This window comes from Jaculus jaculus, chromosome 18 (genome assembly GCF_020740685.1).
Source record: "Jaculus jaculus isolate mJacJac1 chromosome 18, mJacJac1.mat.Y.cur, whole genome shotgun sequence".
Lineage (NCBI taxonomy): Eukaryota > Metazoa > Chordata > Mammalia > Rodentia > Dipodidae > Jaculus > Jaculus jaculus.
Genome location: NC_059119.1, coordinates 13,428,708 through 13,447,356, shown reverse-complemented (window position 1 = coordinate 13,447,356; position 18,649 = coordinate 13,428,708). Strand labels below are relative to the sequence as shown.

The 18,649-nt window shown below is 45.4% G+C and overlaps 1 protein-coding gene across 4 annotated transcripts in view; it reads left to right on the top strand.

The window, feature by feature from the left end:
• Nucleotides 1–17,374, top strand: part of Ascc1 (activating signal cointegrator 1 complex subunit 1) — an 89,904-nt gene extending 72,530 nt beyond the window's left edge. For 2 of the 4 annotated variants that reach the window (XM_045137815.1, XM_004657898.2), the window contains exons 10-11: nucleotides 10,948–11,065; nucleotides 11,865–12,161. In XM_045137815.1, coding sequence (XP_044993750.1) covers nucleotides 10,948–11,064 — 117 coding nt within the window. In that variant the 3' untranslated portion in view covers nucleotide 11,065; nucleotides 11,865–12,161. Of the gene's footprint in view, nucleotides 1–10,947; nucleotides 11,066–11,825; nucleotides 12,162–17,145 lie in introns of those variants that run through there. The other 2 variants (XM_045137817.1, XM_045137816.1) reach the window with 2 other exon arrangements.
• Nucleotides 17,375–18,649: the final 1,275 nt, after the last annotated feature.

Here is an 18,649-nt window from a genome sequence, read left to right as displayed (position 1 = left end):
AATTTATTAAAAATTTTTATTTATTTATTTGAGAGCAACAGAGAGAAAAAGAGGCAGATAGAGAGAGAAAGAGAATGGGCATGCCAGGGCCTCCAGCCACTGCAAACGAACTCCAGATGCGTGAGCCCCCTTGTGCATCTGGCTTACGTGGATCCTGCGGAATTGAGCTTTGAACTGGGGTCCTCAGGCTTCACAGGCAAGCGCTTAACTGCTAAGCCATCTCTCTAGCACTCTTTTTTTGAAATGAGAGAGAGTGAGAGAGACACAGAGAATTGGCACACCAGGGCCTCCAGCTACTGCAATCAAACTACAGATGTGTGCACCTCCTTGCCTGCACGTGCAACCTTGCATCTTGTTTTACCTTGTGCATCTGGCTTATGTGGGCGCTGGAGAGTCGAACATGGGCCCTTAAGCTTTACAGGCAAGCATCTTAACTGCTAAGCATCTCTTCAGCCCTGTTTTATTTATTGACAGAGTGATGCTGTGTAGCCCAAGCTGCCCTCAAACTTGCTCTCCCCCTACCTTCTACCTCCACCTCCCCAGTGCTATTGAATTCTAATCTAGAATTCTTTGTCAGGGAAGCCTTGGGTTTGACCTGAAACCTTTCATCAGGACAATTCTGTCTTGACTTGGTGATAGAAAAAGTGTAATTTTCTAATGACAATATGAATACCCAGCGTAGGATAGCAGCATGTGCATTGCAGTTTTCAGGTGTCACACCGACTCACATATTCAATTTTCTTCTAAATTGTCCGAGCCAGTGCTTATCACTGGCCAGAGATGAAGCGAGTCCTGGCAGTCTTACTCTGTTTTTCTTCCTTACGAGTATCAGTAGGTTTGTGTGTCGATTCATTAGTATGCTCTTTTACAGTAGATTTTTTTAAAATGCTGGCTTCTCTAACTGCAGAGCTCTGCACATATGTCAGAAAAATGTTTTCAGGAAGAAAATGGTTTAGGTTTCAAAATCCCCAAGGGGATTTTTACAAAACAACAGCCGAGAGAGAGAGAGAGAGAGAGAGAGAGAGAGAGAGAGAGAGAGAGAGAGAGAGAGAGAGAGAGACAGGGAACTCAACATGACTGAAATACCTTGACTGGATTCTTTTATCATTTAACATTTCCCTTAGATCTATTATTTTCTAAACAATAGAACACTTTACTCTTCATGAACTACCTTAGGTTCAAAAGAGCAACTGAGTTTCTTGTTTCTTTTTTTAAACTTGAAGTTTAAGCTTTTTCTCATCTGCCAGTTAGGTACCTAATTGAATGGAGCAGTTTTGCTGATTTGTGCTCATCTTTTTCCTGAACTCAATTGAAATTCTTTCTGCTGAGCTAGAGCCATCTGACTCGTAAACCACGTCTAGGGAAAGAGATGACTGTGAACATGGAAGCTCATGTGTGTATGTGTCTGTCTGTCTTTGAAAGCTGTCCGAAGTGCTTCATGGGGGCTTTCTTAAGGGGTGCTACTGAGCAGCCAAAGGTGGGCTTAAAGGTCCCAAACTCCACAGTCAGACTCCCAGAAGTGAGTCTCAACTTCCTACCTTGCTCTGTAAGAGAAGAAAGCGCTCTTTCCAGTCGCTAGGTTCTGTTACCAGGCTCTTCCCCTCAGGACCACATCCTGTTGAATAATGCAGGACATTTCTTCTTGGCCAGGAATAGGAAGATTGAGAAACAGCCTCATCAATGAGCCTCTCCAGGCATGGGTTATCAGGAGTTTAGGAATATGGGTAAGAGAAACGCAGGGGGGATATGCCACTGAAGGGGAGAGGTACTCAGGTCTCTTCTGGAATGGGTCAGCACTGGCAGGAACTGGAGCTTCACTTCTTTTCACTCTTTCCTGCTGCTGCTTTGACCTGCAGTCATCAGTGCGCTATGGAAAGGCATTTAGTGTGCAGGTGGGGTTATGATGAAGTTAAAAGTTGTTCTGTTGGCCAACCTACCTGAACGAGGCATCTTGTTCTCAGAGGTCAGCAAGATGAAGGCAGGGCCGGAGGGATGGCTTAGTGGTTAAGGTGCTTGCCTGCAAAGCCAAAGGACCCAGGTTCAATTCCCCATGACCCATGTAAGCCAGATGCACAAGGGGGATCATGCATCTAGAGTTCACTTGCAGTGTGGTTGGATGTCCTGGTAAAGAGGGTAGAGTTAGGGCTACTGGACCCCTGAAGGTAAATAGGTCAGGAAAGTTTTTCTTATGTCTTGCCTAGTTCCAAAGAACTGTTTCTCCATTCAGGACTCTTCCTGGGAGGGAAGTCTTTCATAGGATTTAAACATTGTGGTTGGTCAAGTTAAGCTGATCTCTTCCTGAGACAGCTCCTAGCCCTAACCAACCAGCTGGCCCTCTGGTTCACCTGGGCCCAAAGACAGCCCACCACCCTAAGGTTATGAATACCTTTGCAAGGGAGGGCAGGCTGTCACTCTCTGATCACTTGGGACCTTCCAGCTGTGGGTGACAGTTTAGGCCCAGCTGGGAGAGACCCCCAGCCCTTACTCTCCATGTGGGCTCTTTATCCCCTCCAGCTCCCCACATGGCAGGAGCTCCTTGAACTTTCTTTTCTCTTTGCTTTCTACACTTTTTCCCCAGATCCCTATCTGGTCACATGGACTCCTGAGCTACACGGGCCCACATGGGCTTTTGGGCTCCACATGGTGTGCGTCTCCTCTCCCCACTTTGTTTCCCCTTACCCCTCAGCCTTCGCCTTTCCACATGCCGTGGTAAAATCTGAATAAAATGTTGTATTTTAAAAATCATTCCCTTGAACCTGGAACTGCCAATTCTTTGGTTAGTTTGCACATATGAACTCAGGGCTTGGGGTTCCAGGAAATACCCCAGAACCCCAATTTCCCTGTTACACTGGCATTCCCATCCTCTCTCTCTACCCCTCTCTCAAATAAATAAAATAATGGCAGGCTGGGTGTGGTGGTGCATGCCTTTAATCTCAGCACTTGGGAGGCAGAGGTGGGGGGGTCGCTGTGAGTTCGAGGCCATCCTGAAACTATGTAGTGAATTCCAGGTCAAACTGGGCTAGACTGATACCCTACCTTGGGGGGAAAAAATGAAGGCAGAACAGTCAGCAACGTCAAATAGTCAAATAAGTGGAGTGGTAGTTCAAGGTTGGGGTCCCTCCAAGAAAAGACAAACTAATATGAGGACAAACATATGTACTTATTTAAGGTAACACAGGAGCCTTCAAAAAAGAAGACCCAAAGCCGGGCGTGGTGGCTCACACCTTTAATCCCAACACTTGGGAGGCAGAGGTAGGAGGATCACTATGAGTTGAGACTACATAGTGAATTCCAGGTCAGCCTGGGCTAGTGTGAGGCCCCACTTTGAAAAACAAAGAAAGGAAGGAAGGGAGAGAGGGAGGGAGGGAGGGAGAGAGGAAGGACTCAAAGAGACAAGTAAAGTTATATGATTTTATTCTTAAATTTGATGAAGAGTGAATAGTTGTGGAAAAATAAAATTTGATATGCTCTAATGACAATAAACTGGGGGCTCCTCTCTCCCTTTGAAGTTTAGATTCCTGCAATAATAGATGGATTTATAGGAGAAAAATACATAAATTTACTCTCATGAGAGCCATGGATAATATGAAACTCAAACAAGGGCCAGATGGTTGAAGGTTAAGTATCCAGAGGGCTGAATAATGGCAGTGGCTGGGACAAAGTCCTCAGGGATCTGGTGAGAACATATTACGTGCAGATGAAGTCTCTCAGGTGATCCTCTAGTTCCTCAGAAAGGCAGATTAAAAGTCTGTTTTGGCTGCTGGGCATGGTAGCTCACACCTTTAATCCCAGCACTTGAGAGGCAGAGGTAGGAACATTGCTGAGTTCAAGGCCAGCCTGGAACTACACAGTGAATTTCAGGTCAGCCTGGACTAGAGTGAGATCCTGCCTCAAAAAAAAAAACAAAACCAACCAAACAAAAACCCCCACAAAACTTATGTCTTGAAGCCGGGCGTGGTGGCGCATGCCTTTAATCCCAGCACTCGGGAGGCAGAGGTAGGAGGATCGCTGTGAGTTTGAGGCTGCCCTGAGACTATGCAGTTAAATCCAGGTCAGCCTGAGACAGAGTGAGACCCTACCTCGTAAAAAAACAACTTATGTCTTGGCACAGTGAAGACTTTTAGTCTTTTCTCTGACAATGAGATTCCTAGGGAAGAGGTTTAAGATGGTTACATTTCTTTTGGACAAACCTTCCAGCAAACCCATCCCTGCCCCAGTGAGGAGAAATACAGCATGGCTTTGGAGGCCTTTTGGCTATATAACAACTTCTAAGAACTCAGTTTTCTTCAGCTCAGAGTGCTCGGTCTTCCACAGCACCCTGCTGGGAGCTCACAAGTGTCTTTACAAATTAAGAATGGTATTGTTGAGTTTTCTTTGTTTGATGGATTGATTTTGAGTCAGGGTCTCACTCTAGCCCAGGTTGACTCAGACTCATTCTGTAGTCTAGTCTGGCCTGAAACACCACACCTGGCTAGGGATATTCTTTTCCTTCAGTATGAGAGGTTTTCAGCTATTCAGTGGGGATTCGTGTTTGTTGGGCAATGAAGATGCAGGCTGCCAGCATGGAGAGCCTCGGCGTGGAGTCTGGCGTACAGGCATGCCCAGTAAATGTGGTTCTTGCAAGCTTTGTTAGTGCTATTGTCAGTACTAATATATTTTATAGTTCACCTTGATCTTTTAATATGTAACAGTATTGATGTTGGGGCACTGGGTTCTGAAAATCCCCTGTTAGCAATAAATGTGAGTTCATAAAAATTTAAATTAGCATGGTGAACACTGTCATAAACAAGTCAATGACATATGGGGGTGGGGACAGGGATATTTGCAATGTGTAACCCAGACAAAGGGTTCATTTCCCTAATATGTAAAGAACAACAACGCAATAAAAAAAGAGCAGCTGTAAAGCTCTTCAAGGTGCATCTCCACCTGTTCAATAGCGCTGCAGTTTCATGTCTAATGCATATCGTTAGCACATCAGGAAAACCGTAGATCGTAGAAGAGCTTGGGGCATACACAGCTGCATATATGGCCACAGTGTAGAAACAGGCCTGCATTTTACTTACCCAGAAAATAGCTCCCACTTAGAAATGCTCTGTGAGCCTCTGTTATACTCCCTTACCCCACAGTTCCACATTTCTTTCTACCCAGAAATCTCCAGGTCTTCTCTGTGTCTCATTCCCAGCACTTTGTGTCCACTTCTGCCTTTATACCGCTACCATTTTAGCTGATATGTAAGGGACATGACCATGGTCTCCTTGCCTTTCTTGTTTGTTTGTTTATTCCTGACAGAAACAGGAAACACGTTAGGTTTATTTTTGGTTCACGGTTTCAAAGGCCTGCATTCACTCTAGTGGGGAAGGTCACCTGGTGGCAGGAGCTTGAGGAGAGATTCCTTGTACCACAGACCAAGAAACCAGAACCAGGAGGTAGGCTGAAACCTTCAAAGCCCTGTCCCCAGCACTTAGGAAGATGAGATAGGAGGATCTCTGAGTTTGAGGGCAGCCTGAGGCTACAGAGTAAATTCCAGGCCAGTCTGGACTAAAGTGAGACCCTGCCTCAAAAAACAAACAGGGCTGGAGAGAAGGCTTAGCATTTAAGGCACTTGCCTATAAAGCCAAAGGAATCAAGTTCAATTCCCCAGGACCCTTGTAAGCCAGATGCACAAGGTGGCACATGCATCTTGAGTTCATTTGCAGTGGCTGGATACCCTGGCATGCCCATTCTCTCTTTTTCTCTCACAAATAAATAAAAAATAAAAAAATAAAATAAAATAAAAAACACTTGGCAGGTGTTGGGCCCTGAAAGGCCCGGTCGTGAGGTCTAGTGGAACTTCCTGAGCCTAGCTAAAGTTTGGCGACCTGTCTCTGGCCAGCTAGGACTCAGCAAGACGCCTAATGGCCTGCTACCTTCCCGTGGCAATTGTAATTACCATTTCAATAGTTACAGTTCACTATTGGCCCTTACCTCTTCCCCCATCCTAAAATCCCCGCCTTTGTCCCCAACATGATATAGGCAACTGCTCAGAGTAATAAAGCGAGTTGTTTCTGCAAGTTCCTGCATTGAAAAGACTCCCAACTCAGTGGTTTTTCTCCGGTGGCCAGGAGAGGTTTCTGAGTCATCCGACATTCATCATCCTTCTCAACCCCCAGGGAGGAAGCAGCAGGCCTGGTCCTTCCCTCGGCACTCCCTGACCCGGAAGGAGCCCGGCAGGCAGGTACACAAGGTGGCACATGTGTCTGGAATTCATTTGCAGAGGCTAGACATGCCATTCTCTCTCTCTTTCAAATAAATAAAAGATTTTTAAAAAGATTAAAAAAAGACATAAGACAGAGCCATGCCATGTATACCTGCAGGAGAATTCCTATCCCTGGTGTGCAGATAACTCCACAGCAGGAGAGAGCCCAGAAAGGTAGCCAGGATCTGAGAGATAAGGAACAGCTAGAAATTTGATAGGCTAGGTAAGTTTCCATTACTGACTAAATGCTTTCTTGATAATCACTTAGAATTGAGCTATGCTCCCCCCAGCCTAGTTAGAGGAAATATAATTTTGGTAAGTCCTATTCAGGGATTCCATGATGGTAGTTTACAAATTGGACCTTCAAATCCTGTCCAAACAAGTACATATCCTCATTCCTTCTCCCTTATTTATTTTATTTTTATTTGTTTTTAGGAGGGAACAGGGTTTCATGTAGCCCAAGCTGGCCTTGAAGTCGGTATTAGCCAAGGATAACCTTGAACTCCTCATCCTCTTGCCTTTACCTCCTGATGCCAGGATCACTGGTGTGCACCGCCGCACCCAGTTTATACAGAGCTGAGGATTGAACCAAAGACCTCATGCAGGCTAGACGGGCACTGTATTAACTTACGCCCTCAGCCCTCATTGTTTCCTCTTTTCGGACTTGTAGACATATGCACACATCTGTGGCATTAGTTCTAGTTGTCACTTTGCCAAACCAATACGTATTAGTCATACGTGGATTAGCAAATAAATACTGCTAGAGTGAGCTCCAGCCCTTCCCTCCATGAGGGTTATATTCTGATGAGTCACTAACATAATTGACAGAACTAACTACGAGGCTAAGCACTAAAAATAAAACAATGACTAAACAATTGAATAACTGAGAAATTGTTTCTAAATCATCTGTCACAAAGTCATTAGAAGCATTCAGAGAGAACAGGAACATAGAGATAGAGGCTGAAATGAAGATTAGCAGTGTGCTGGGACTTGAGGGTAAGAAATGTCTTTAATGTGATGTTATCAAAAGGTATGAAAGAAGACAGAAACTTGTGAAGGTAAAATAAATGCAGGCTTAAGGAGAGCAGAGAGATTTTGAAAACACCACACATTCCTAATTCTCAGTAGCATTTCGCAGTTCAAAAGGTCTTTTACTCGTTTGTCATATTGGATGTCCACCCATCCTGATCTTTCACCCCTTATGGGGTTGGTGCATTGAGTCGTGGCATCTGCCCATTGTCACGCAGCTCCCATGTAAATCCAGTTTCAGCAGTGCTTCCACAGCCTGCCCTGGCCTTCGTGAAGTGTGAGAGTCTATGTTCCGTCTTCCAGCTTCTCAGTACTTGTGAACGCTGCCTTGAACTCACCTCTAGCCAGCTTCATTGTCGTCATGCTTATTGTCTCCTTGCAGCACAAATGTAACAAGGGACTCGATGGCAGGACATGCTGTGGGGGGATCTGTAGCAGGCAGAGTGGTTTCTTAGGTGGGTCACCTTGGGCTCCTTGCCATGGGGCCTCCGTTCCCTAGAATCATGGACACAGAGAAAGTAGGGCACCCCATGGCTGCAGTCCTTTAACGCCGAGCCATCTCCAGCCTGCAAGCTGCACTCCTAACAAAGTCCCCTCAGAAAACGACTGGAGCTGCCTTGTTGCTTTACTTTATCCCACCTTGTACAACCTCCTGGCTCTGTCTTTTCTGCACTCAGAAGGCCTTGGTTTGCAGATCTCTAAGTCTGTCACTTCAGGTAAATGTTCAGCAAATGACCATTTCAGCTGGCTTTCTTTACAAGACAGGGGAGTGTGGTTTGCACCGGCTGCCTGAGCCAGGAGGCAAAGGGGATTGTGTAAGTGCTCGCCTTGCAGACGACAAGACAGGGTGGCAGGGCACACCGGCTCCAAGTAGATCTTTGGGTCAAGTTGATGTCATGTGGGAGAATCAATATTCACCGGACTTTATAAAGTTAGCTTTTAATGAACCTCTGGCATTTTTCGGGGCCGTTAAATGCAGGAAGAGGGAAGGTGGCCGTGCCTGAAGTTCATGGTGTGGGAGCTGGCAGAAAAGTAAGTGAAAAGGGCTGGCAAGCTGGCTTAGCGGGTAAGGTGCTTGCCTGCAAAGCCAAAGGACCCAGGTTTGATTCTCCAGGACCTACATAAGCCAGATGCCCAAAATGGTGCATGCATCTGGAACTCCTTTGCAGTGGCTGAAGGCCTTGGCATGCCCATTCTCTTTCTCTCTCTTTCAAATAAAATAAATAATTGTTCTAAAAGGTAAGTAAAAAGACAGTCAGGGCTGGAGAGATGGCTTAGCGGTTAAGCGCTTGCCTGTGAAGCTTAAGGACCCTGGTTCGAGGCTCGGTTCCCCAGGTCCCACGTTAGCCAGATGCACAAGGGGGCGCACGCGTCTGGAGTTCGTTTGCAGAGGCTGGAGGCCCTGGCGCGCCCATTCTCTCTCTCTCCCTCTATCTGTCTTTCTCTCTGTGTCTGTCGCTCTCAAATAAATAAATTAATTAATTTAAAAAAAAAAGAAAAAGAAAAAAAGACAGTCAATCGGTTAGTTGCCAGTGTGTGAAGCTTCCTTCTTGCACTGTTGAATCGCACTCAAGCGTCGCTGGGCACTCATATGGAAAGGCTGCTTGGGGCTGGGGTGAGGCTTGGAGGTGGAACACAGGAGAGGCCCTGGGCTCTAACCTGGCACCAAAAAGAGAAAAAGAGAAAAAGGAAGGAAGGTTTTCTTAGGTCCTACTGACTTATTTATTTATTAAATATTTATTTGAGAGAAAGGCAAAGAGAGGGAGAGAGAGAATGGGCATGCCAGGGCCTCTAGCCACTGCAGTGAACTCCAGACTGAACCACCTTGTGCGTCTGGCTTATGTGGGTACTGGGGAACTGAACCTGGGGCCTTAGACTTTGCAGGCATTTGCCTGCCACTTAGTGTCTTTTTTTTTTTTTTTTTTTTTTTAAGTAGAGAAAAAGGGAAGAATATATAGAGAGAATGGGCATGCCAGGGTCTCTAGCCACTGCATATGAACTCCAGATGTATGTGACACCATGTACATCTGGCTTAAGTGGGATCTGGAGAATTGAACCTGAGTCCTTAGGCTTCACTGGCAAGTGCTTTAAATCCTGAGCCAGCTCTCCAGCCCACATTTTTTTTTTTTTTATAATCAGCATTCTTGGTGTCCTCACAGAAGGACAGTCCTCTCCTCTTTGACACTCCTGATCCAAATAGTGCTCCTTCAGTTTTCTAGGATAAGTCCCTGTCACCTCACATTTTGTCTTTTAAATGGGCTCATGACAGGGGAGGTCCCTCCCTCCTGAAAGCTTTCCTAAGGTGGAAGAGGTCAGTGCCAGTTCCGTCCATTTGAAAGTCTTGGTTGTACGTATGTTTTGTTTTTGGAAGCAGGGTCACACTGCAGCCCAAGCTGACCTGGAACTCACTCTGTAGCCCAGGTTAGCCTTGAACTCACAGTCATCCTCCTATCTCAGCCTCCCGGGTGCTGGAACTAAAGGCATGCACTACCACCACAGCCAGCCTAATTAAAGGTTTGCGTAAGCATCGTCCCGCGCACCTGTCGGCCGGTAGAAGCGTTCCTCTGGTGGCTGTGCACGTTTGGGTTGTGCCCCTCACCGTCACTTGTGTGCGCCGCTGGGAAGGTGGAGGAAGGGGTTACGTGGCGTTTCTCAGTGGTCGGAACAGAGTCGGCTCCTGGTGGTGTCACTGCTACGTCAGAAGCAGCTTTGTCATGCCCTGTGAGGCTGACGGTGGTCGTATCTCCTCAGTACTTTCCCTTTCTGGACATCTTTCCTCAGGGGAGTCAGGGAGTAATAGAAGGAAGAGCTGGCTGTTCTTTTCTCACTCCACCCCCAACCCTCCTCCCTGATCACTCTTCAGAATAAACACTGAAAAGAACATGGGAGGTCTGTTGGGAGTGTTGTGGTTTTATGTTTTTTTGAGAAACATTTTTATTTATTATTTGCAAGCAGAGTGAGAAATGGGCCTCTTGTGACTGCAAATGAACTCCAGTTGTGTGCACCACTTTGAGCATCTGTTTTTACGTGGGTACTGGGGAATTGAATCTAGGCCATCAGGCTTTACAAACAAGTGCCTTTAACCACCGAGCCATCTTAAATATTCATGATCTAGTTTAATTTATCCAGAAATGCAAATGGAGTTTTTTTTAAGCCATTTATTTATTTATTTGAGAGAGAGAGAGAATAGACACACCAGGGACTGTAGCCACTACAAGTGAACTCCAAATGCATGTGCCACTTTGTGCATCTGGCTTTACGTGGGTACTAGGGAATTGAACACAGGCCAGCAGGCTTTATAAGCAAGCTCCTTTAACTGCTGAGTCATCTGTCCAGTCCCTCATGTTTTTATTTTTAAATTTTCATCTTTTATTGTGTGTGGGTGATGTAGTATTTATGTGTGTGTTTAAGCCCGAAATTGATGTGGGGTGTCTCCCTCGACCTCCACCTGCTTATGGAGGCAGTTTCCCTCTGAGTCAGAGCTACCAACTCAGCCAGTCTAGCTAGCCAGCTCCCCTCCCCAGGAGCACAGGCCGGCTGCCACACTGGTCCTGTGGGTGGTGGGAGTCCCAACTCAAGTCTTCAGCCATCTCCCCGGCCCTTGGACTGGTGTTTGGAAAAGAAATTTTAATGCTGAACATTTTCATCTGTAATTAACTGGGTTTTTAATCTTTCCTTTTCAGTTGTTTGAGAACTTCTATTTTGGGTCCTTGAAGCTCAATTCCATTCACATCTCGCAGAGGTTCACGGTGGATAGCTTTGGAAACTATGCCTCCTGTGGCCATATTGACTTCTCCTGAGGTGGGTCTTGGAAAGCTCTGGAGTTGAACCTCCTCACAGGTGCTGTGGAAGAGAGGCTTCATTTTGTTCAACAAGGAGAGCTGTGGGGATCTCCATGTGGATTTTCCTGGAGGTGGGATGGAAGGCACATGGAGAGAAGTTATTCCTGTCACCCTTGGCTTTGTGTGTGTGTTAAGATACACATAACGTAAAACTTATCATCTTAACCATTTGTGCAGCCATTACCATCATCTCCATATCTAGCTTTTCATTTGGTAAAACCTGAAACTGCCCTTAAGCAGTAAACTCCCCTTCCACTGCTGCCTTCAGCCCCTGCACCACCCTTCTCCTTGTCTGGCTACAATTTTGATGGCTGTAATTATCTCATACAAATGGACGCACATAGTGTTGGTCTTTTGCGGCAGAAACTTTTTCTCATAATGTCCTCAAAGGGCACCCTGCCATATCATGGGATGGGATTTCCTTTCTTTCAGCATAAATAACCTTTCATTGTACGTATATACTACATTGTCTCTACCTGTCCATCCACAGCACCCACTTGGGTTGCTTCCAGGCCTGGCCGTAGTGACTAGAGCTGGCACAAACATGGCTGTGCACATTGGTGCCTCTTTCACATTTGTTTTCAGTTCCTCACTACCAGAAGTTTATCTTTAGCAAAATGACTGCGGGTTACGTGCTGGCTGTGTCCACTTTCCTTCTGTAGTTGGTCCTGAAAAATATTTGTGTTCCACTTCCCAACCTGTCCCCCGCTCCTCCCCAGCCTTGGTCGAGCTGTGGAAGTTCTCCTGTTTGTCCTCAGGACCACTGCAGACAGCAGGACGGCTTCAGGAGACGGTGTTGTTCCCTGGCCGCAGCAGAAGGCGGGACCCCCAACAGAGGAGGCACACCAGTCATCTCCCTCTCTCTCTCTCTCTCTTTCTCTCCTGGTGTTTCTCCACCCTCTGCTCTCTCCCTTTTCCTGACCTTGACTCTTACTGTGTTAAGTCTGCTCCTGTGGGTAAAGGCTGCCTCGTTGTGAGGAGGTGTCTAATACTCAGGGACTTGTTTATCAGTGGAACAGGCCTCATCGTTCACAAATAAATGAATCTCCAAGCCACTGCTTTTTGTTAAGTTTTTATTTGTGCGCACCTGTGCGCGCGTGCGTGCGTGCGTGCGTGCATGCATGTGCACATGCACCAAGGTCTTCCCTGCTGCAAACAAATGTCTGTCTTGGCTTTACATGGTGCTTGGAATTGGAACCTGAACTGTCAGGCTTTGCAAGCAAGCCACTTTACCTGCTGAGCCATCTCCTTAGCCCCAGTCATTGTGTTTTCTATTAGTATTGTCACACGGTTCTAGTTTAAACTCTTGTGTGAGGGGTGCAGTGCTGACACACCTATTCACTGGCACAGCTGTGTCATTCACCCAGGATGTTCCTGTTGCTGTCTCAGGATCTGTTTTCCCCAGAAGGTTCCGCTTTCTAGTGGTAATATTCACTGTTTCATTTTGTTTTGTGGTTTTTTGTTTTTTGTTTCTTTCTTTCTTTCAAGGCAGGCTCTCATTGTAGCCCAGGCTAACCTGGAACTCACTCTATAGTCCCAGGCTGGCCTCCAACTCATGTCAGTCATTCTACCTCAGCCCCTCAAGAGCAGGACTAAACAGGTGGACTACGGCTCCTGGTGTGATTCATATTTTAGAGGGGGGAGGGGTTTTCGAGGTAGGGTCTCATTCTAACCCAGGCTGACCTGGAATTCACTATGTAGTCTCAGGTTGGCCTCGAACTCACAGTGATCCTCCTACCTCTGCCTCCTGAGTGCTGGGATTAAAGGTACGCGCCACCACGCCCAGCTTGCATTAATACATCTTATCTGTTCAGGAATTTATGACTTATATTTTCAGGAGTCTTTAAAGTTAATACACTGGGGTTTTATTAGTGGGGGAGGGGGTTGAGGTAGGGTCTCACTCTAGTCCAGGCTGACCTGAAATTCACTATGTAGTTTCAGGCTGGTCTTTAACTCACAGTGGTCCTCCTATCTCCCTAATGCTGAGATTAAAGGTGTGTGCTACCACACCTGGCAAACTGTATTAATTTTTTTTTAATTTATTTGAGAGAGAGATACAAAGAGGAAAAGAAAGAGAGAGAGAGAATAATATGGGTATGCCGGGGCCTTTAGCCATTGCAAATGAACTCCAGATGCATGTGCTACCTTGTGCATCTGACTTATGTAGGTCCTGGGGAATCGAACCTGGGTTCTTTGGCTTCACAGGCAAATACCTTAACTGTTAAACATATCTCCAGCCCTTTATTTTTTATTTTAAACTTCCTTATTGACAACCTCTGTATATGCAAATGATATACCATGATCATAATTCCCTCCTACTACTTTCTCCCATTTCCCTCCTGAATCCCTACTCCATTGAATCCCTTCCTAGGAATTTTTTTTTTTTTCAAGGTAGGGTCTCACTCTAGCCCAGGCTGACCTGGAATTCACTGTGGAGTCTCAGGGTGGCCTTGAACTCATGGCAATCCTCCTACCTCTGCCTCCCAAGTGCTGGGATTAAAAGCGTGCACCACCATGCTAGGATTAAAGGCATGCACCACCACAGCCAGCAAATACTAAATTTTCAAAAACTTTTTTGGTTTTATTTTTATTTATTTACTTGAGAGTGACAGAGAGTAAAAGAGGCAGATAGATAGAGAGAGAAAGAGTGAGTGTGCCAGGACCTCCAGCCACTGCAAATGAACTCCAGACATGTGCGCCCCCTTGTGCATCTGGCTAGTGTGGGTCCTAGGGAATTGAGCCTCGAACCAAGGTCCTTAGGCTTCACAGGCAAGCGCTTAACTGCTGAGCCATCTCTCCAGCTCTAAAAATATTTTTATTTATTTACAAGAAGAGACATAGAAAGATAATGAATGGGCATGGCAGGGCCTCCAGCCACTGCAAACAAACTGCAGATGCATGTGCCACTTTGTGGATTTGGCTTTACTTGGGTACTGGGCAAGCGCCTTAACCACTGAGGCATTTCTCCAGCCCTCAGATACTAATTTTTTATTTTTTATTTTTGGTTTTGGTTTTGATTTTTCAGGTAGGGTTTCACTGTAGCCCAGGCTGACCTGAAATTCACTACGTAGTCTCAGGGTGGCCTCAAACTCACAGTGGTCCTACCTCTGCCTCCTGAGTGCTGGGATTAAAGGTGTGCCACCACACCCAGCTCAAATACTAAATTTTTAATAGAACTTGGAATTATTTAAAATCTACAAGTTACTATTTCCTATGCCTGTAGGCATATAATGTATAACTAGGTAGGTTTTTTTTTTAAGTTATTTGCCTTTTTCACTGTCACTGTCATGATCATACAGTGGAGGTTTCCAGAGGCTACATGGTAGCTAGTGAAGAGAGAGAGAGAGAGAGAGAGAGAGAGAGAGAGAGAGAGAGAGTATTTAGCATTTTATATATAGGTAGAAAAATTGGGAACTAAAAATAATTCACCCCCCCCCAAATGTCTCATGTAGTCTAGGTTGGCCCCCAACTTGGTCCACAGTAGAAGATGATCTTGAACTCCTCATCCTCCTGCCTTCACCTCCTGCATGCTGGGATTATAGTCATGTGTCACCATGACCAGTTTTATGTGGTTCTGGGGATCAAACCTAGGGTTTTGCACATGCTAGGCAGGCACTCTACCATCCCTAAATTCATCTTTAAAACTTTGTTTTTGAAGCCTGTAGATAAATTTTGAGAATAGTGTAGTGCTGAGGGAAACACAGTTTTAACCACTGTTGTAGAGGGAGAGAAAACGGAGTACTTTTGATGCAGAACTTTAATGAAAACACAGCAACAGGAGAAAGTATCTTTCTGTTTTTAGTTATGCTGGGGATCCCAGTATCTCACTCAAGCTAGGCAAGGGCTCTACCACGGAGATACACCCCGAGCCCAAGCAAGCACTTTCTGATGACCATGAAATACCTTTTTTTTTTTTTTTTCAAAATCAAGGGTACTGGCTGGGGCTTAATGTATAGCTCAGTGGTAGATTGTATGTATAGCACACGAAGGGTTGTGGGTTTGATCTTCAGCACACACCCACACAGAATTCAGGGTCGCCTCTCACCAAGCCGCAGTGGAAGAAATGGGAGGGTTTGCTTCTGTGCTTAGAGGCGTCAGCCAGTGTTTGTAGCACTGACTTCGTCTTCAGTCTCTCTGGGGAAAGCAGTGGAAAAATTCAAATCACTCTCTATAGTTATTTCACAAAACAATACAAGGGACCATGTTAATAGACAAGAGAATAATTTTGATTTGTTTATTTTTTTATGCTTCATTTTTTATTTTTGGTTCTTCAAGGTAGTCTCAGACTGGCTTTGAGTTCACAGCAGTGCTCCTACCTCTGTCTCGAAAAACAACATCAACAAAAAAGTTGGCCAGGGGAGATGGTTCAGCAATTAAAGGCACTTGTTTGCAAAGTCTACTGGCCCAAGTTCATTTCCCCAGTCAGCTAGATGCATGAAGTGTCACATGTGTCTGGAGTTCGTTTGCAGAGTGGCAAAAATCTCTGATGTACTCATTCTCTCTCTGTAAATCAGTAAATAAACATATTTTTAAAAAAATTTTAAAAATAGAAATTTCATCATCTAAAGGCAACTACTTTTTTTCATGTAAGCCCAGATCAAATATGACAGTTAACTTTTCACATAGTAATAGCCAATATGAGTAGAAAGCACCCACTTGGCATGTATTTGTACATTAACTCAGTCTTTAGTCCACTTAACTCAGTATTATTATCATTTTCATTTTACAAATTGAAGCTTAATAAGTTTAGGAAATTTGCCTGAGGTCATACAGCTTGTATCTTTGGTCTCAAAATGAGTGTTTTGGACTCCTGTGAATCCATGAGAACCTTTAGGGAGGACATCTGTGAGGTCCAGAAGAGCCATCAAAATACTAACATGTGGCCCTTTGTACTATCCAGAGCCTTTGTGACGTGAAGGTGATGTCACTCTGATAGTGCAACGTGTACTTGTGTGGTTTTGTGCTTTCTAGAATTTTCTTTTCTTTTTTTTTTTTTTTTTTTTTTTTTGGTTTTTTGAGGTAGGGTCTCACTCTGGCTTAGGCTGACCTGGAATTCACTATGTAGTCTCAGGGTGGCCTCGAACTCTCAGTGATCCTCTTACCTCTGCCTCCCAAGTGCTGGGATTAAAGGCGTGCGCCACCACGCCCGGCTTTAGAATTTTCTAAGTTGGTATCTTTGGTGTACAAATACCTTGAGACTCCATTTTGCCCTCAGTACTTCTGCCGTGCTCTTGCTCGCCATATCCATTTCTCCTTGCTCTTATGGGTGAATTGTGTCCCTCCAAACTTCACATCAAAGCCCCAGCCCCAGAACCCCCATGCCACTGTGTTTGAAGAAAGAACACATGGGAGGCAGAGGTAGAAGGATCACTGTGAGTGCAAGGTCACCCTGAGACTACACAGTGAATTCCAGGTCAGCCTGGGCTAGAGCAAGACCCTACCTCAAAAAAAAAAAAAAAAAAAAAAAAAGTAAACAGAAAAAAATATCATAAAGTGCATGTACCATTGAACAAATGCACCCAGAAGCCAGAAGCTTCTCATGTTAGGGGCCAGTGGTTTGAACAGCCTGATGGGCCAGTAATTCTCTCAAAAAAACAAAAAAAAAATCAGAACTTTTTCTTCTTCTTCTTCTTTTTTTTTTTGTTGTTTATTTATTTATTTGAGAGCGACAGACACAGAGAGAAAGACAGATAGAGGGAGAGAGAGAGAATGGGCGCGCCAGGGCTTCCAGCCTCTGCAAACGAACTCCAGACGCGTGCGCCCCCTTGTGCATCTGGCTAACGTGGGACCTGGGGAACCGAGCCTCGAACCGGGGTCCTTAGGCTTCACAGGCAAGCGCTTAACCGCTAAGCCATCTCTCCAGCCCTTTTTCTTCTTCTTTATAGGTTAAATTAAAATTATCGAAAAACCAAAAACCAACTATTGGTTATTTTCTATCATTCTCATACCCATCATCTGGAAATTTGGACTTGGCATCCTAAATCTCTTCACTTTGGGCTAGTATCTAAGTCTTGGGCTGCAGTCTTGCTTTCTCCACAGGGCTGACACTGACCGAGCTTGAAGGTACTGCAGAAGCCAGGTCCCCTTGGAAGAGCTGCCCACGTGTGGAAAACATCCTCACCACCGGAGGGCTGAAGACAACGGTCCTGGGACGCTGCATCAGTTCCTTCCCATACTTTACAGGGTAGCTCTGGCAACTAGAAGACCAAGGGCATCTTAAGATGAAACCCAAACCAGAGAGATGGGTCTCTACGAACCAGAGAACTGTCTCTACTATCTGTCACCCCATGGCTTTGGAGCTATGTAGCCAGCTTTACTACAAGACTAAGCTGGAGAGATGGTTTAGCAGTTAGGTGCTTGCCTGTGAAGCCTAAGGACCCGGGTGTGAGGCTCTATCCTCCAGGACCCACATAAGCCAGGTGCACCTTTGTACATCTGGAGTTTGTTTGCAGTGGCTGGAAACCCTGGCGCACCCATTCTCTATCTGCCTCTTTCTCTGTCACTCTCAAATAAATAAATAAAAATAAACATTTTTTTAAAAAAAGACTAAGGTTGAGCTGGATGTGGTGGCACATACATGTTATGTCAGTACTTGCGAGGTGGAGGCAGGAGGATCAGGAGTTCAGTTTCATACATATTAAGTTTGAGGCTAGCCTCGGCTACATGAGACACTGACTCAAAAGGCTAAAACAAGCCAGGTGTGATGGCACATGTCTTTAATCCCAGCACTTGGGAGGCAAAGGTAGGAGGATCACCATGAGTTTGAGGCCACCCTGAGATTACATAGTGAATTTCAAGTCAGCCTGGGCTAGAGCGAGAGACCCTATGTCAAAATCAAACAAACCGGGCTGGAGAAATGCTTAGTGGCTAAGGAGCTTGCCTGCAAAGCCTAAGCACCCAAGTTCTACTCTCTGGATCCCACGTTAGCCAGATACACAAAGGTGAGGCAAGCACAAGGCCACACATGCCCACTAGGTGGCACAAGCGTCTGGAGTTCAATTTCAGTGGCTGAAGCCCTGGTGCACCAACTCTTTTCTCTCTGTCTCTCTTTCTCTCAAATAAAACAAATCAAACAAACAACAAAAAACTTAACTTTTGGGATTGGAGAGATGGCTCTTAAACTTGCTTGTAAAACCAGACCACCTGGGTTTGATTCCCCAGTACCAACGTGAAGCCAGATGCATGAAGTGGCGCTCACATCTGGCAGGAGGACCTGTTGTGCTCATTCTCTCTCTGTCTGCCTTTTTCTCTGTGTCTCAAATAATTTTTTTTTAAAAAACAACTATTTGAATTGGAGGTGTAGCTCAGTTGGTAGCATGCTTACTTAGCATGCATAAAGCCCTGAATTCAATCCCTAGCACTGAATAAACAGGATGTGGTGGTATACGCCAGTAAGCCCAGCACTCAGATGGTGGAGGCAGAAGGATCAGAGGTTCAACGTTCTTAGTTACGTAGGGAGTTCAAGGCCAGCCTGGAATACGTGAGACCCTGTCTCAAAAAATAACCCAAAGCCTAGGATTGAGGTGTTGAGGAAAGTTGGCAA